Here is a 19,707-nt window from a genome sequence, read left to right on the forward strand (position 1 = left end):
TCACGCATACGCGTGCTTGATGAAGAAATGGCAAACCACGCTTACGCGTAACCCACGCGTACGCGTGAGTAGTGAAAAATGACAAGCCACGCGTGTGCGTCCCCTGCGCGCATGCGTGAGAAGGCCAACGTTGGAGGTAACGTTGGGGAGCAAACGCTGGGTCCAACGTCCGCGATGACAACCCTGGGCAAAAATTTGATGTGACGCATACGCGTGGGTCACGCGTATGCGTCGATTGGCAAAAACAGCATGCACGCGTACGCGTGGGGCGCATGGATTGAAAAATGTTAGAGCGAACGTTTGCATGCCAACGTTGACGTAAACGCAGATGACAGAGTCTGAGAGCAATTTTTAACACTACAACATTTCTAAAGGCCCTAATTACACCCCTGGACCATGCAAGCAAGCTGAGCCCATCAATTATCACTCATCCAAGGCACAAGAAGGATCTAGATTAGGAATTTTGAATTTAATTGTAATTTTCTCTTTCATTTTCTGTAAGCCTATATATAGGCAGTAGCTGGATTGGAGAAATCATTCTGGATTGGAGGGGAGTCTAGAATCGTGCACCACATCCCCTAACACACGCCCTTTTCATCTTTATTTTCTTTCCTTTGTAGCAGTAGTTTAGTTTTAATTTGTAATTTTCAATTACGAACTTTGAATTTTCAATTCCAGTTTTAAATTCTTAATTCTCATCTTTATTTTTCTGCACTTCTTTTTTCTCTGTTGAATAGACCAATGAACAACTAACTCTTTTCATTGGTTAGAGAGCTCTGTTAAAATTCAATGGATTAATTTGCTTTTATCACTCAATCTTCTTCTGTCTTTTCTCTTGATTTTACTAGAAAGCTTTCGATCTTAATTCAATTGAGCAATTGTCTCGATGGAGAAGTTGTTCATAATTGGATCTCCTCGGAACCTTGGAAGAGGAATGAGGAGATCATGCTAGAAATGCTTTCTCACATTGGATTAGATTGGGGTTTGGATGGATATAGTGACATGTAATCCTACCAACACTTTGATCTATGAATTTGTGTGGTATAATCAGTGACCAAACTTCATCTCTTCCCATGAGCAATTAAATCAAGAAATTGGGCAATTGTTCATGCTTAAAGAGATTGGTGAGCCAAGGAATTGGGATCCAATCAATTAAGATTGCCAAGGAGATCAATGAATTCATTGATTGAGGAAGAGATGAAAGAAATTGATCCGGAGATTGCAATACCTTTCTATCCCAATGCTTTCTTTTCTTTTTTACTTTTACTTTCTGTCATTTACTTTACATTTATGTCAATTTACTTTTCTGCACTTTACTGCTTTCATTTACTTTTATGCAATTTATTTTTCTGCTGCTTATCACTCCAAACTGAATCGTCTAACTAGGTTAATTAATCAACCATTGATTGCTTAATCCGTTAATCTCTGTGGGATTCGACCTCACTCTTGTGAGTTATTACTTGACGACAATTCGGTACACTTGTCGAAGGAGATTTTTGTAGTGATACAATAAATCTTTTCATCAAGTCATCCAACTTAAGGACGTTAAAGAAAAGTGCTAGGTGGGAGACACCCCTCCATGTTATGATCTTCCTTATGTATAGATTTCCATCTCTTTGGTTGAATTTTTTTAGTATTAGTTAGTTGGAATTGAACTATAAGTGTTTTATGAAGTTTTCATTATTGTTAGTTTGATTAATTTGGTTTCTTTTGTTAGTGACATTGAATTACAGGTGTTTTATGCTATTTCGCTTGCTTAGATGTTGAAATTGCTATTATAGCTGCTCTTTTACTTGTTAACTAAAAAAAAAAAGAAAGAGGTGGATTAAATAAATTATGTTTACTTGACTTTCCTTCATTTTTAGAGGATGACGAAGTAGGAATACTCTTGATAATTACCATATTTATGGTTAATAACAAGAATAGGAAGCTTAGTTCTCATCCTTAGCCAAGGCCCTTTAGATTAAGTGATTGTCAATCCCTTTTGTTGACTTTAATTTCTTAATTCTTTTACTTTAAATTCATATTTCTTAGTCATATGCCATTTTATTATTATCATCTTAGTTACATGCTTGTTAGATAGTCAATTACTTGCTTGATATTCCTAACTCTTGCATTTTAATTGTTAATTGTTAATTGCTTTTGAATTCTAGTCACTTTACTTTTCCACAAGCAATTCAAAACCCCCAAATTTCCTAATCAATGATGTGGATTCAATTGCAAGTTCTAAGGATAACTACCTGGGATCATACTCCTAGTAATTGATTTGATTCTTGTGACACTCTTCTAAACTATAATTGAGGATCACTTGCCGATTTAGACCATACTTGCGACATTTGAGTTTGAAAATATAAAATCTGGTCAAACCGTAATTAATTAAATAATAAATTAAATACGAGCAAATATGATTAGAAAATTTTGCAATCGAAATTTGATAATTTAAATATGATATTTAGACTGAGTGAATTTTACTGAGTTGGAAAACATAGTTTTCTGAATAAAAATGCGCACTGGAAATTTGACCAGCAGTACCAGCTGCGATCTGTCCAGTACTATGGCTGGAAAAATTAATTAGAAGTGAATAATTTTAGGAAATAAGAATTTATAATTTGGAAAGGTAGAAATATTTAAAATACAATTTAAAACTCTAATCTTAAAGGTTTTGGCCCAAAATTGGACCAACGAACTAAGCCAAGTGGATCGGGCCCAAGTGGGTCTAAGACCCAACATATATAAATATTAGTTATGAGCATTTCAGCTCATTTACCCTAAAAATGAGAGGGAGGGGCGGATAGAGAAAAGAGAGAAAGGAAACCTAGCTTCCCATACTTCAAATCACCGTCACTTTCTCTCTGAAACTCCGATTGACGAGCCATTTGTGGCCACGCATCGCTCTTCTCATCCTCTACAATTCTATCTAAGTTTTGTGGTGAGTATTCCACTGCTTTCTGCCCTGTTTTTGTTTTTCTCTTTAAATTCGAATTTGGTTTGGGTTTTAAGGAAATCTTGTGATTTTGGTTGTTTAAGAGTGCTCTAGTATGAGCCATTGGTGAGTTCCATCAACCAATTTCGTGGGTTAAAGTAAGGAATCTTCTAACCCTTGTGATTTATCAATTTCATGAACCCTAGGTTGATTATAAGTGTGAAAATTGATTATGTTAGAGTATTGGGTGATTTTGGTGTACAATTGGAAGATTGATATTGCTTGTGGAGCTTTGGTGAGGATTGGAGCTAAGGGTTGATGGAGACTTCCAAGAAGAAGCTCAATTATTTTGGCTACAAGAGGTACGGTTTAAGTTTCATTTGAGTACCATCTGGTGTGATGAGAATTCCTAGGCTAGATGCCACTAGGATTAGGTTTGGATTGTGTAAATGGTTGGTACTAATATGTATAGGTTATACGTAATGTAAACTAATGATTAGGTTGAGAATCGTGTGAATTTGTATGTTTGGTGTGTTGAGAATTTGATATATTGGATAATGAATATTAGTTTGTGGAATATGCATTTAAATTGTGAATTTGGGCCAGAGGCCGTAAATCTTGGGCCGGAGGCCGGAAAGAGGTAAGGAAGGTAAGTGATGTGTGTATTGTTTGATATCATATGAGATTGAATGGAATTGTGATTGTTGTTATTTGGTTACAATGGATTGTATGGATTATGTGGTTATTGGTTTTGAGGGAGGAATTGATGTCTTTGCTGATAATGCATGTGGGTTGTATATGATGGTATGGATTTATATGTATTAGGGGCTGATGGAATTGGTATTGTTGGAACTTGAGATGTGGAATGAAATATATGATATGGTATTTTGTTTGAAATTGAGTTATTAGATTGAGATTGGTCAAAATGGTGGATTGGTGGATTGTGAATTTAATGAGAATGTTGAAAATATGAGTTGAGGAGGCTTGAGGTTGATTTTGGCAAGTTTTGGTTAGTTTTGAAAAGGTTTGAAATTGGTTGTGTTGAAAATTTAGTTTTTGTTAGTTTTTATGAAAGTTGTGATTTTGGTCTACTTTGATAGAGCATAACTTGGTCTCCAGATCCCCGATTTGTATCAAACTTGTTTAGAAATAAAATTGATCCAAGATGTTTATGCTGTTTGAAGAACGGGTGGAAAATGATTTGAAACGAAAAAGTTAGGCCCGTCGGCAGTTTCGGGTTGAAAATGTAATCCTGCAGCTTTTTTAACTTAGTAACATTTTTGGTAAAACGTACGCCGACGCGCACACATGGCCGACGCGCACACATCACTCACGATTTTTACTCTCTCACGCGTGCGCCTGGCTGACACGTACGCGTCTATGTATTGATGCAAGTGCCCAATAGAAAATCCAGAGAGTTGCGCTGGTATTGTGCTGGTTGAGGGCGAGGAGCATAAAACTCACCCACGCGTACGCGTGACTGACGCGCATGCATCGCGCTACCTTTCTGCTTCCCATGCGTGCGCATGGATGACGCTCACGCGTCACTTCCTTTTTCCGCTTTCCACGCGTGCACGTAGTTGACACGCACGCGTGACCCCGTTTTCAGCAAAAGTTTATTTTTGAGTTTTTAAAGCCGAATTTCAAACTTCTAAGCCGCCATTTTCATCCTTTAAGTCCTAAATTTTTATCGTATGCCTAGTAATGAAAAGAAGCTAGGACATATGGTAACTTGTGGAGGAAGTAAAGTGAGAATCAATGATGAATGATTTGTAATGATGATTGTATGAGTTGCTAAGAATGATGTTGGAAGTGTTGTGTATAGTATGAGCCGGATGGCTGTGATTAAAATTGAATTATGGCTGAGTATGTATATATATATGATTAATGATTAAATGTGGTGAATGAATAATGATGGAAAATGTTGAATGTGATGTGTGACCCCAAGTAGTAGGCAGTGGCATAGTCCACTTGCTCCGGGTATGAGATGGGGAAGGAGAATTATGATAAATGAGTTTAATTATGGAGTTTTGAATGTGTATTTGTAATACCTGGGTAGTAGCGAGGGTCGTGGTTCATCCCGCTTGCTCCGGGTCATTGTTTGAGAATTAGTAATAATGAAGAGTGATTGTGAATGAATGTGTATTTGTGATACCTGGGTAGTAGCAAAGGTTGTGGTTTGTTCCGCTTGCTCCAGGTTAATGTTTGAGATTTGATAACAATGATGGTTGATTTTAAATTGAATGAATATATGTTTAAGATACATGGACAATAGCAAGAGTCGTGGTTCATCCCGCTTGCTCCGGGTCAATGCTTGAGATACCTGGGTAGTAGCAAAGATTGTGGTTCGTCCCGCTTGCTTCGGGTTAATACTTGAGATACCTGGGTAGTAGCAAGCTAAGGATGGTGGTTTGTCCCACTTGCTCTAAGTCAGAGATTGTGATGCCTGGGTAGTAGTGGCAGTAGTGGTGATTCCACTCGCTCCAGGTTGAGCTTTTAAAAACCCACCTGGGTAGTAACCGTAGTTGTGGTTGTTCCACTGGCTCTAGGTTAAGCGGGTAGTAGCAAAGGGGTTGTAGCTCAATCCCACTTGCTCCAAATAGGTGTTTCTGTCCACGGTTAGCTATCAGGACATGTCGGGTTGGCTATATAACCGACAAATGATATCATCAGCCATAGGGCAGGCATACATCTTTTGCATATGTTTGAATTATTTGGGTTTACCTATTTGTTTTAGATTGCTATATCATATATGCTATGTTACCTGATTATGTGTTACTTGTTCTACTTGTACCTTAATGTGTCTTACTTGCTTGTATTGCTTGTGTTTGTACAACTGAGAATTCCCTCATGCTGGTGTCGGTTGATGCTAAGGGGCTGTTCTTGTTGAGATGGAGTAATGATATGATTAATTTAAAATGATGATTATTGAATGAGGTAATTTGGGCTCCCTGGGTAGACGCAGTGAAGTGATTTCACTTTTTCTAGGTGAGGATATGAAGTATTGATATAGAATTGCTTAGACAGAATAACTGGTGATGGTTTTGTTTTTGATTCTGATTCTGATTCGTTGGAGAGTTAGAAAGTTGGGAAGCATGAGGAAGATGAATTAGATTTAACATTCCCTTATAACAGTTGCCTATTTATAGATTAGCCAGAACATAGGATGAATATTCAGTGAAAGGAAGTTTAGGATGCTTAGTGAGTTTTTATTACAATGCATTGTATTTATTTGGCACTTTTACCATACTGGGAACCCATGGGTCGGGGGTTCTCATTCCGTATATATCTCTTGTTTTTCAGATGCAAGTCCAAGTGCTCAGAAGTGAGTTGTGGTTCATCTGAGAGATGGCGAAGATCTTTATATTCTCTAATTTATGTTTTGTTTAGAATCTCTCCACCTTTATTTTGAAAAGCTTATATTATGTATTTTGAACTCTTTTGAACTTGCCTATAGAGGCTCTTATGTTTTTTGGGAGAGATTAGGAGATACTGTTGTCAACAACTTTCATACTGTACCCTAGCCAGCCTAAACTTCGCGGGTCGCGACTAGTGGCTATTTACTTATGTTATATATCTATATATTGTCCTTCTCTTACACTCATTTATGCCTTTTTTTTAAATATTGCTTTCGACTTCACGCTTTATCTCTTACTTGTCAATGCGTGAGTGATACGACTTCGTGATTTTATTTTTACTCTTTTCAGGCTTCTCGATTAATACTCCTTTCAAACTTATCTGTAATTATGTATTAAAAATTCCCCTTGAGAGTCGTACCACTAATAAATGGCCAAATTGCATAGGTTAGGAATCTCTCATCACAATAGAATTGGCATTGTAAGTATATTCCTAACCCAACAATTTGACCATCGATCAAATGAATAATCACAATCAAACACAAAATAATAGGGAGTTTGAATTCCCGGGTCGTTCTCCCTAGGACTGCAAATGAAATGTTACTTCTTTCGGTTGTGAAGGGAACAAAAAGGGGTTTGAAATTAAAGAACAAAAGATTAAAAGAACTAAGCAATGAGCGAAATTGTAATTAATGCAAGTAAAGAGAGAGTGAGGTCAAAACTAGTGAAAATGCAATAAAGAGCCTTGACTTGGGAATGAGGGTCCAAGGAATCCTATCATTGCCATAACCACAACTATGGTAATTATCATGAGTCAATCTCGCCTAGTCAACCCCAACCATAGAGGAGTAAGTCAAGCAAGCATAATTGACCTTAATCCATAAGTCCTAACCAACTTACCATACTAGTTAATAAAAAGCTAGCGTCAATGGAAACAAGAGTCAACTAACTACCCAAGAATTACCACTAAATGTCAGACATTATGACTCTAGTATCCTAGGGACTCAAACCGCAAGCCAAGGTGGGAAAATCTACTCAAAATCTAGAGTTGGCATTTTCACAAACACCTTGTGTGCATAAAAGTAAAACATGGAGAATAGCAAAGTAAAATGTAAAACTACAACCAACTATCAACAAAACCAACATAAACAAGCAATCAAACAAAAAGGAAGCATGAAATGTAAAATTCATTAATCAAAACTTCAAGAAACACAAAATTACAATATAAACAAGTAACTTGAACCAAGAGAAATTGAAAGTAAAAGTGCTTGAATTAAAGAGGAAATTGAGAGTACTTACAATTAAAGAAGTAAAATCAAAATCAAAGCTTGCTATAAAATATTATAATGGAAATTGATAAACCCTAAGAGAGCTTTCTACTCTACACTACTCCTACTCCTAATTACTATGAAAACTATGCAAAAATTGCTCTAATGCTTCCCCCCTTGATAAGTGTTGAAGTCTCCTTTATATAACTCTCCAAGATAGCATTTCAGCCTTCCAAAAAAGAGCCAAGGGCCCCAGAAATCGCGAAACACGTGCATCATTAATGAAATCACGTGTTAGGACCTGTGCGGACGCACAGACGTGTGTGTCCGCACATGCGGCTGAAAATTGACCTGTGCGTACGCACACATGGAAATTCTTGTCTGTGCGCGTGCAGGTAGGGCTGTGCACATGCACACATGGATTTTCTTGCTTGTGCAAGCGCACGCAAGGCTATGTGCACGCACACTTCACTGTGTGTGCTTTTCCTTGTTTTCTTCATGTTTTCTCCCTTGTACATGCTTTCTTCCACTTTTATCCTTCTATTCTTGCCTTCAAGGTCTAAAATCACTCACAAACCGTATCACGGCATCGAATGACACAAAGGTGGGATTAAATTGCTCTATTAAAGCACAAAATTGCATGTTTTCACATTTAAGTTCAAATTAGGGATCAAACACAAAAGTATGCTATTTTAGTGCTTAAGTGTGAGTTCATATGCTAAAATCCATTCAAAGTGAGTTAAAATATACCATCAAATATGGAATCATCAACTCCCCCACACTTAAACAATAGCATGTCCTCATGCTAAATTAACAAGGAGAATGATCAAAGGGGTAATCAATTTATTAATGCAACTACCTATATTCATGTGAGTATGTAAATACCATATATCTATCTATTTATCTATCTATAGTATCTATATGAAATTGGTGAAAACAAACAATCAAATTCCCAAGCAAGTATAGACAAACAGGGCTAAGCAAGGAAAATAATCCAATGCAACCCAAAAATCTAGAGAATTGATTTACTCATCAAATTGAAGTAACTTGCATGAACACATGATAAGAAGCATGGGAACATAGAATTGAGTAATTGAACCCTCACTAGGTATGCATACGCTCTAATCACTTGGTGTCTAAGGGTCAATTCACTCAAGTCTCTTCTAATTATGCTTTCAAGGAATTGCTCTTCATCTAACAATCAACAACAAGTGATGCATGAATGCAATTATCATGAGGACTTATTGGGGTTGTAATGGGGTTAGTTAAAGGTGAGATAGATATGGCTAAGTGGACTAAAATAATTGAATCCTTGATTAGATTAAGTATCCACATCAACATATACCAATTAAATCAAGACCAAATGCAATCCTAACTTTCCATCATTTTTTTTCCATTAACATTCATGTATGCTTGTCTTATAAACATCACATATGCAATTCTTTATTCATTTGTTTACCCTTTTGGGTGACTTTGTGCCCTTTTATGATGAAGGTTTTTTCTTATTTGAGTGAGAATTGCATATGGTTAAGTAGTTCATACATGAATGTCCCCATTTTCCAAAGTTTTCAATGAGATACCCAAATTAAACAATTCCATTTGCTACCAATGTTTCTCAAAATTCCCCCACACTTACATGAGACACACTCCTCAACCTAAGCTAATCAAGGATACAATCCAAGGTAAATCATGGTTTTCCGCTTAAGGTTGTGATGTGCTAATATGAAGAACAATGGGATAAATAAGGCTCAATAGGGGTTACAAGGGTAGATGCAAGGGTAAGGATATATGGGTAGGTAAGCTTAATTCAAAGATGGCCTCAATCATGCTCAATGCAATTCATGACATCAATCAATGGAAATAAAGAATCAAGCAAAACTAAGATTACAATCATAGAAGAGATATATCACACAATGAACAAAATTAGTGGTTAAAGTGTGTAACCACTCAATATAGCTCAACAACTCACAAGGTATTTGTTCTTTACTCTTCTATGTTCCAAAAGAATTCATTCAAGCAAGTTTGAAAACAGTTTTCTCAATCAATTCAATAAAATACCCATGGCAGAATTCTTGGAAAATTTGTTGTTTTTCACCAAAGTTATTTCCTATATGTATGTATGATGTGATGGATGCAAAATTTTTTAAAATTTCCTAGTTCTTTTCCTAATTTTTAACAAGCAAAAAGTAACATGAATAATTAGGATCAAGATAACCAGGCATATGCTATTCACATCATCCAATCACAATCCATATCTATACTATATACCAAGCAATATAAAGATGCAATATATATATATATATATACCAAGACTAGAAATGTAATACTAAAGATAACTAAAGGCGACTAATATATATATATATATATCGAAAAGTAGTAAGTAATGGAAAAAAAAGTAAAGTACTGTCAATATCCACAAAAGCATAATAAAAACTAAAAATAAACTAAATAGAAGTGTTCAGGAGAGAATATTTACACCCAAAAATAGAAGATCATCTCCCACACTTAAGGTATGCACTGTCCTCAGTGCCAAAGAAATCAATCGGGAGAGGTCAATCATGTGAGGTTCCACCACCTGGCGGTGGTGGGTGGTGATGGTGCTGGTAGACAATAAGGGCGCTGGATGGCTGTGTGGTGGTTTGTGCTGCTGGCGGGTCCACTGCCTGGTCAGCTGCCTTCGCTCTCGGCTCGACTGCAGCTGCCAGCTCCTCCACTGTATGCTCCTCAGCTCTGTCAACTACTACCTCCTCAATCATGGGCTCCTGAGATATCTGCTCAGGTGGTTGGACTACCTGGCCAGCTTCAGCTGCTGGCTCCTCAGATGCAGGCTCTTCGGCCTCTGGCTCTGGCGTATCTAGAGGAGGTGGCCCAGGGTCTCTACCCTCAAACTTTGCTGCTATCCACTGGAAGCGACGAGCATTGAGGCACTCATAGCGATGGACGGCCTGCAAGACCTCACAACACATCTCATAGGGTGTCTGAGGTCGAGGTATGGGTGCGAGTGTTGAAGGAGGTGATGAAGGCTCTGCTGCTGCTGATGGAGGCTCAATAGTCTTCCTTTTCTTCTGAGGCGGCCCGTCATAATCGTCGTATGGCAGATACGACTGCTTACTGTTGTAGACAGACATCCGGTCTGTCGGACGTCTTTCTACACCAGATAAGGCTGCTAATCTGGTGATGACGGATGGGAAGGGAATGTTGAATTTCTGTTGTAGGTTCACCTTCATCATCGATTCTCTGATGAGGGAAAGAACATAGATCCTCTTCCTCTTCAGAATAGCCCATAGTATCACTGCTACACGAATTCTAATATGCGTGGCATGCATGCTTGGAAGGATATAATCGGCAATGATCTGCTGCCAGATCCTTGCCTCTAGGTTAAGGTCTGTGCACGCAATGCTCGCGGGGTTAGGCTGCTCTCCCTTGCTATATTCCCACTTAGCCTCAGACTGGCCAATCTTTTTCAGGACCGCATCCAAAGAAATTTTGCCTGTGGTGATGTCCGTCATTATTTGAGTGAGAGCGTTCCTAGCCAGAGGAATATGCGGAATGTCCAAGAGGGCCTCTAAAGCAGTATCAGATGTGTCCAAGGTGACACCTCTGAGAAAAATAGTTTTGGCATCCCTCGTTAGGAAATTTGCGTAAAATTCTTTGTCCTGGTGTTCATTTACTTCCACCAGATCAAATTTTACGAATTCCCAATGATAAAAATTGATTCTATTTAGAATGGCATTTGTATATTTCTCAGGCAGGTTTAGCTTCCTTTCATAATGAAAGGCGCGCTTTTCTAGTTTTTTATATTGCTCTTGGGCCTCAGAATTGATAAAAGTGTCTGGATAGTCACTGTGAGGCACGGGAGGAGGGCAAGACAAGGGGTTGGCTTTCTCCTTGCCCTTGTGGCCCATCCTGAAAAAGACAAAAACAGAGCACAACTCAGGGATAACGGATAAAATCACAGAAAGAAGAAGAATATATTCAAACAGTTCAATCAAGAGCCAGTCAGATAAATAAATACTCAATCATGGAAAACATGCGTAAAATCGTAGAATGTTCAAAAGAGAATGCATTTTCCCAAAATGAAGCAACCTAAGTAATAAATGAATGAATGAATAAACAATGAAATCATACATAGTCCTTAGGTGTATTATGCATGTGAATTTTGTTCAAAGAGGTTGATTAGTGCAATTGCGCCTTGGAAATCAGAAAAGTTTAGAAAAATTGGCACACAAGGTAATAATCAACTTGGCAACTTAAAGCACCTGCTTATCCATGGAATAAGGTAGTACAATGGTCATATAGCCAATCCTTGTTCCCTAAAGCAATGTCGATCAGAATCAGATTCATTGCTCAAAAAGATTTTTCAAGGAACAAGTGATTGAACATGATCATTTATGTTCAGGAGCACATGAATAAGCAGTTGGTGAATTCACAAAACACACATTACATGTACTACTACAAAGAAGGCACCAACCGAATTTCCAAATTTAATTTTAATGTTAATTTTGTGTTGAAGCAAAATGGCAGGGCAGTAAGCACATGAAGCATTAAATTAGCAGGCTATGCACTTTAAAGGTACCAACTAGAATGGTTAGAATTATAAAATTTCAATCCAAGTCGGTTTTGAAGACAAATCCAGCAATGGAGTGCATAGCTGGCCGGTTGATTGTCAAAGGATGATATGCACAACAAAATGGACATCAAATCAGACAGTCACAAGGCAAAATGAAGCTCAGGTTGATGTTTCAGCAAAATTAAATTCGTAAAGTGCATAACTAAATCATCTCATGTAGCAGTTACAGAAAGTGTGCACAATCAGAAATTAATAATGCCAAATGGAAGAAAATGTAAAACCTATGTTGATCAGACACAGAAATTGAACTAGAAATTCCATTCAGGCATTTAATCAGGAATGTCATGTGCAGAAACTGACAGGTAGCACTCACAGTTCAAGTAAGAACAGCAATTTCATCCAGTGCAGAAAATAATTCAAGTACTCAGCCAGCATTACATGTTCATGTTCAATCTAGAAAACTATGAATCATCTAACCTAAAACCACCTAGAAACTAAAGCAGAATTAAAAACAGAAGTAAAAGGAAGCAGTAAAATAAAGCAGGAAAGAAATGGAACAGGGGCGAAGGAAAACAGGGGTCAGACCTGCACTGTAGAGGGAAGGAAGGGTGGTAGATGGAGAGAGGCGCAGCGGCACAGGAGACCGCCACTGCTGGGTGCTGCTCGCCGGACAGAGAGGCGCGGCCTAGGGCAGCGCTGGCGCGGTGGCAGAGAAGCATGAAACAGGGAGAAGGGGAGAGAAATGTAGTGCGAGAGAGAGAAGAGAAAGAAAGAGAGAGATAGAGGGAGGGAGAGTGACGCCGGCGGCAGTGTGGTCGCCGGCGGTGGTTGGTTGTGGGGTGGTAGGACGAAAGGGTTGAGAGGGAGGGTATGTGTGGTGGTGGTATGGTTACTGAGAGAAGAAGAAAGGTTTGGGGGGGTTGTGGTAACTGAAGCGCAAGCCCCTGATCTTTTCGAATTTACGTTCGAAAAGTGACCTATGCAGACGCACAAGGTCGTGTGCGGACGCACACAGGGGAGAAAGAGGGGGTGTGCGCGCGCTCAGGGTCGTGCGGCCGCTGCAAGCAGAAGGTGGGACATAGCCTGTGCGGGCACATACTTGGTATGCAGATGCACAGGGGAGGGAAAAGAGTTGGGAGCATACGCCTAGCTTGTGCGTGCGCTGCGACCAGGGGGTGTTGCTCAAGCTGTGCGGGTACAGATAGGGTGTGTGCTCGCACGAGGTTTTTTTTTAAAAGGGAAGTGTGCGGCCGCACGCATGGTGTGCGAACGCATAGAAGGGAAAAGAGGGAGATGTACACACGCACAAGGCGTGCGTGTGCTGCCAGCAGAGAGGGCTTTTGAAGGCGTGCGCACGCATACTTCTGTGCGGACGCACAGGGGATGCGAAATAGGAGGGCTGTGCGCACGCACAGGTCTGTGCGGACGCACAGGTGTCTGTTCTTGCAACAAGGATTTTGGCTCTAAGGCACCAAAATTGACATTCCAAACAGGTTTTCAAGCCCCTAAAACATCACAAAACTCCCAAAAACACCTTATTTCATTAAAACTACTCGACAACCATCAAAATAAAACAATCAACCAGGTAAACTAACCAATTATTCATGAAACAAAATCTAAAAGAGAATAGGTTAGAAGGTATTATTATGGTGGGGTGCCTCCCCCTAGCACTTTGGTTTATAGTCCTAAGTTGGACTTAGTGAGGAGATCCTTGTTAGGCCAGCTTATGCTTCCACTCCTCCTTGAATCTCCAACCAAGTTTGCTATTGATTCGACCTCCGGGGTCCCAACTAAGTTGCATCGAACTCATAAGAGACTTCAAGCTAGTAACAAGGATCCTTAAGTATTGATTCTTGAATTTGATGCCCGGATCCCACACTTGAGTTCCTCTATCACCATTGATACGCTTGTGCACTCTCTGGAATCCACTAAAATGACTCTTGCACCAAAATTTACCTCCAAATGTTGAGTCGGCTCCTTTGATGAACTTTCCATTTCTTAACCAATCAATATTCTTCTCTTCACCATCCACTACTCCAAGAAAGGTTCGAAGTTGGCCATCCATTTCTATAACAGCGTATTGATATGGGCATAGAAATCTTGTTAGAGAAATCTTCACCTGTTCAATTCGTTCTTGCACAACTACCTTCACTTCTTGGCAAACAGAATCTTCGTCAACCTCTTTTGAATCTTCTTCATCATCACTCAAGTTAAATATTGGAGGTTGTGTGAATTCCATATCGACATCTCCTTCCAAATCTAATGATGGAGGTTCATGAAGGTCATAGAAGGAATTACCCAAGTTGGACAAAAAATCTTGAATGATGGAATCCTCTCGATCAATTCCTATCCACTCTTCATTTATCTCCTCTTGCACTTCATGTGGTGACTTACCATCTTCTACTTGATTTTGCAATTCTTCTTTCACTCCACACTTTTCACTCGGTTCCACACATTCATCCACTAGAGTTTGTTGCTCGTGACATGAACGCAATGAAGCTAAATGACCCAAAGCCTTGGCTAAGGAAGACATGACTTGCTCTTACTTCTTCCGGAACTCTTGTTGTTCTTGAATAAGCATGAAAAATACTTCTTGTGTGGCTTGATCCGCATACGAAGATGAGGATTGAGGCGATGAAGGTTGACAATCAAACTCATGACGGTAAGGGTCTTGGTTTTGTGTGTAGTGAGGGAGGGGTATGTAAGATTGGTGACTATAAATGTAAGTGTTTGGGTTCCATTAGGGTGCATTGTGGCAATGGCGTGAAAAAGTCATTAAGAGAATATAAACAAAAATTTACTAACAAAAGCAAACAAACAACCAAAAATAGCTATTTACACTATTAACATATTAACAACAACCAAAAGATATAACACCGTTTGCATTCCCCCGACAACGGCGCCAAATTTGATAAATGGCCAAATTGCATAGGTTAGGAATCTCTCATCACAATAGAATTGGCGTTGTAAGTATAGTCCTAACCTGACAATTTGACCATTGATCAAATGAATAATCACAATCAAACACAAAATAACCGGGAGTTTGAATTCCCGGGTCGTTCTCCCTAGGACTGCAAATGAAATGTTACTTCTTTTGGTTGTGAAGGGAACAAAAAGGGGTCTGAAATTAAAGAACAAAAGATTAAAAGAACTAAGCAATGAGAAAAATTGAAATTAATGCAAGTAAAGAGAGAGTGCGGTCAAAACTAGTGAAAATGCAATAAAGAGCCTTGACTTGGGAATGATGGTCCAAGGAATCCTATCATTGCCATAACCACAACTATGGCAATTATCATGAGTCAATCTCGCCTAGTCAACCCCAACCATAGAGGAGTAAGTCAAGCAAGCATAATTGACCTTAATCCATAAGTCCTAACCAACTTACCAAACTAGTTGATAAAAAGCTAGCGTCAATGGAAACAAGAGTCAACTAACTACCCAAGAATTACCACTAAATGTCGGACATTATGACTCTAGTATCTTAGTGACTCAAACCGCAAGCCAAGGTGGAAAAATCTACTCAAAATCTAGAGTTGGCATTTTCACAAACACCTTGTGTGCATAAAAGTAAAACATGGAGAATTGCAAAGTAAAATGTAAAACTACAACCAACTATCAACAAAACCAACATAAACAAGCAATCAAACATAAAGGAAGCATGAAATGTAAAATTTATTAATCAAAACTTCAAGAAACACAAAATTGCAATATAAACAAGTAACTTGAACTAAGAGAAATTGAATGTAAAAGTGCTTGAATTAAAGAGGAAATTGAGAGTACTTACAATTGAAGAAGTAAAATCAAAATCAAAGCTTGCTATAAAATACTACAATGGAAATTGATAAACCCTAAGAGAGCTTTCTACTCTACACTACTCCTACTCCTAATTACTTTGAAAACTATGCAAAAATTGCTCTAATGCTTCCCCCCTTGATAAGTGTTGAAGTCTCCTTTATATAGTACTCCAAGATAGCATTTCAACCTTCCAAAAATGAGCCAAGGGCCCCAGAAATCGCGAAACACGTGCATCATTAATGAAATCACGTGTTGGGACCTGTGCGTACGCACACATGGAAATTTTTGTCTGTGCACGCGCACGCAGGGCTGTGCACACGCACACATGGATTTTCTCGCTTGTGCGCGCACGCAAGGCTGTGCGCACGCACACTTCGCTGTGTGTGTTTTTCCTTGTTTTCTTCATGTTTTCTCCCTTGTACATGCTTTCTTCCACTTTTATCCTTCCATTCTTTCCTTCAAGGCCTGAATTCACTCACAAACCATATCACGGCATCGAATGACACAAAGGTGGAATTAAATTGCTCTATTAAAGCACAAAATTGCATGTTTTCACATTTAAGTTCAAATTAGGGATCAAACACAAAATTATGCTATTTTGGTGCTTAAGTGTGAGTTCATATGCTAAAATCCATTCAAAGTGAGTTGAAATATACCATTAAATATGGACTCATCAACCACCTTATTATCATTGAATTATAACTCGAGCATAAGGATTTGAATATTAGGGTGTTATAGAAAACCTTTGGATTTTCTAAACCGACATTTATCCTCCATCAAGTTTTTGGCGCCGTTGTCGGGGACTTGCATATGTGTGTCATATTCTTGGTTGGTGTGAATATGTGCATATGTGAATAGTTGCTTTTTGAGTGTTTCTTGGTTCTTGATTACTAGTTAGGATATATAGTATTAGTAATTGGTAGCTACCTTTCTTTAAGATTCCCTTTTGTCACTATAATTGCATGAACTCTATGTTTTCTCTATTGAATGACGCGTTCATTACTGGATGCGAACTTAGCCCCATTTGATCCTGAGATTGAAAGAACTTTATTATACATTAGGCTCACATTTTTACAACAAAAGACTGACAACATTAATGCAGAAGTATGCCATTATTCATAAGGTGGCCATCGCTTGCCACCCACAAATAAATGGACAAGCTAAGGTATCTAACTAAAAAATTAAGAGGATCCTGGAGAATATAGTAAAGTCCAATAGGAAAGATTGGAGCACTAGATTAGGGGATGCCTTGTGGGCCTACCGAACTGCCTATAAGACTCTAATAGGTATGAGTCCCTTCTGGTCGGTCTATGAAAAAGCTTGCCATCTCCCGGTTGAGATAGAGCATAAAGCGTATTGGACAGTTAAGGAGTGCAACATGGTGTTGCAAAAGGCAGGTGTAGAAAGGAAGCTTCAATTGGAAGAATTAGAGTGTTTGAGGTTGGAGACTTACGATAATGCCCGCATATACAAAAAAAGAACTAAAACGGTACATGATCAGCATATCAAGCGGAAGGAATTCCAAGTTGGTAATTTGGTGATACTATACAATTCAGGGATGAGGTTGCTACCAAAAAAGCTCAAATCCAGATGGGATCATCTGTATATTGTTGATAAAGTTGAGCCCTATGGAGTTGTTCACTTACGTCATCTCAAGTTATACCATCATACTAATCCCAAGAGTGACAAGGAGGTGGAATTTTTCTTCTTGAAGGATCCACCCGGAGCTTGCAAATGAAGTTCATGCCCGTCCAAAATAAGGACGTTAAAGAAAAGTACTCGGTGGGAGACACCCCTCCGTGGTATGATCTTTCTTCTGTATAGTTCTTTTGCTTAATTTCCATCTCTTTGGTTGAATATCTTGAGTATTAGTTAGTTGGATTTGAACTATAAGTGTTTTACGAGGTTTTCATTGTTGTTAGTTTGATTAGTTTGATTTCTTTTATTAGTGGCATTGAATTATAGGTGTTTTATGCTATTTTGCTTGTATAGATGTTGAAATTGCTATTATAGCTACTCTAATACTTGTTAAAAAAAAAGAAAGAGGTGGATTGAAATCAATTTATGCTTACTTGACTTTCTTTCATTGTTGGAGGATGACGAAGTAGGAATACTCTTACTAATCACCATATTTGTGGTGAATAACAAGAATAGGAAGCCTAGTTCTCACCCTTAGCCAAGGCTCTTTAAACTAAGTGATTGCCAATCCCTTTTGTTGTTATAATTTCTTAATTCATTTACTTTAATTTCATATTTCTTAGTCATATGCCATTTTATTGTTATCATCTTAGTTACATACTTGTTAGATAGTCAATTTCTTGCTTGATATTCCTAACTTTTCCATTTTAATTGTTAATTGTTAATTCCTTTTGAATTCTAGTCACTTTCCTTTTTCCACAAGCAATTCAAAACCCCCAAAATTTCCTAATCAATGATGTTCATTCAATTGCAAGTTCTAAGGAAAACTACCCGGGATCATACTCCTGGTAATTGATTTGATTCTTGCGACACTCTTCTAAACTTTGATTGAGGGTCACTTGTCGGTTTACACTATACTTGTGACATTCGAGTTTGAAAACCTTTGGATTTTCTAAATCGACATTTATCCTCTGTCAAGTTTTTGGCGCCATTTTCGGGGACTTGCATATGTGTGCCATATTGTTGGTTGGTGTGAATATGTTCATATGTGAATAGTTGCTTTTCGATTGTTTCTTGATTCTTGATTACTAGTTAGAATTTATAGTATTAGTAATTGGTAGCTATCTTCCTTTAGTTTTCCCTTTTGTCACTATAATTGCATGAACTCTATGTTTTCTCTATTGAATGACGCATTCATTACCGGATCCAAGGATAGCCCCATTTGATCCTGAGATTGAAAGGACTTTATTACACATTAGTCTCATATTTTTACAACAAAAGACTGGCAACATTAATGCAGAAGTATGGCATTATTCATAAGGTGGCCACCGCTTACCACCCACAAATGAATGGACAAGCTAAGGTATCTAACTAAGAAATTAAGAGGATCCTAGAGAATATGGTAAAGCCCCATAGGAAAGATTTGAGTACTAGATTAGGGGATGCCTTGTGGGCCTACGGAACTGCCTATAAGACTCTAATAGGCATGAGTCCGTTCTAGTTGGTCTATGACAAAGCCTGTCATCTTCCGGTTGAGATAGAGCACAAAGCGTATTGGGCATTTAAGGAGTACAACATGGGGTTGCAAAAGGCAGATTTAGAAAGGAAGCTACAATTGGAACATTTAGAGTGTTTGAGGTAGGAGGCTTACGATAATACCCGCATATACAAAGGAAGAACTAAAGCGGTGTATGATTGGCATATCAAGCGAAAGGAATTATGAGTGGGTAATTTGGTGCTACTATATAATTCAAGGTTAAGGTTGCTATCCAGAAAGCTCAGATCAAGATGGGATGGTCTGTACATTATTGATAAAGTTGATCCCTATGGAGTTGTTCACTTACGTCATCTCAAGTTATACCATCATACCGATCCCAAGAGTGACAAGGAGGTGGAAATTTTCTTCTTGAAGGATCCACCCGGAGCTTGCAAATGAAGTTCATGCCCATCCAACTTAAGGACGTTATAGAAAAGTGTTCAGTGGGAGACACCCCTCCATGGTATGGTCTTTCTTGTGTATACTTCTTTTGCTTAATTTCCATCTCTTTAGTTGAATTTCTTGAGTATTAGTTAGTTGGAATTGAACTATAAGTGTTTTATGATGTTTTCATTGTTGTTGGTTTGATTAGTTTGGTTTCTTTTGTTAGTGACATTGAA

The 19,707-nt window shown here is 38.5% G+C and overlaps 2 protein-coding genes across 2 annotated transcripts; both read left to right on the forward strand.

Moving 5' to 3' along the window:
• The first annotated feature begins 17,200 nt into the window (after positions 1 to 17,200).
• Positions 17,201 to 17,650, forward strand: LOC112721571 (uncharacterized). The gene has a single exon (XM_025772622.1). The coding sequence runs from the start codon at positions 17,201 to 17,203 to the stop codon at positions 17,648 to 17,650; it is 450 nt and encodes a 149-aa protein (XP_025628407.1).
• A 1,194-nt stretch (positions 17,651 to 18,844) lies between these two features.
• Positions 18,845 to 19,486, forward strand: LOC112721572 (uncharacterized). The gene is made up of 3 exons (XM_025772623.1): positions 18,845 to 18,913; positions 19,052 to 19,188; positions 19,306 to 19,486. The coding sequence occupies exons 1-3, from the start codon at positions 18,845 to 18,847 to the stop codon at positions 19,484 to 19,486; spliced, it is 387 nt and encodes a 128-aa protein (XP_025628408.1).
• Positions 19,487 to 19,707: the final 221 nt, after the last annotated feature.

This window comes from Arachis hypogaea, chromosome 11 (genome assembly GCF_003086295.3).
Source record: "Arachis hypogaea cultivar Tifrunner chromosome 11, arahy.Tifrunner.gnm2.J5K5, whole genome shotgun sequence".
NCBI lineage: Eukaryota > Viridiplantae > Streptophyta > Magnoliopsida > Fabales > Fabaceae > Arachis > Arachis hypogaea.

What these genes read in the sequence shown, in the direction of transcription:
- LOC112721571 (XM_025772622.1), top strand. Translation starts at nt 17,201, where the DNA reads ATGAGTCCCTTCTGGTCGGTCTATGAAAAAGCTTGCCATCTCCCGGTT.
- LOC112721572 (XM_025772623.1), top strand. Translation starts at nt 18,845, where the DNA reads ATGCAGAAGTATGGCATTATTCATAAGGTGGCCACCGCTTACCACCCA. An exon ending in AAATGAATGGACAAGCTAAG is followed by an intron (nt 18,914 to 19,051) that starts GTATCTAACTAA and finishes AGTCCGTTCTAG; the next exon opens with TTGGTCTATGACAAAGCCTG. An exon ending in GAACATTTAGAGTGTTTGAG is followed by an intron (nt 19,189 to 19,305) that starts GTAGGAGGCTTA and finishes ATATAATTCAAG; the next exon opens with GTTAAGGTTGCTATCCAGAA.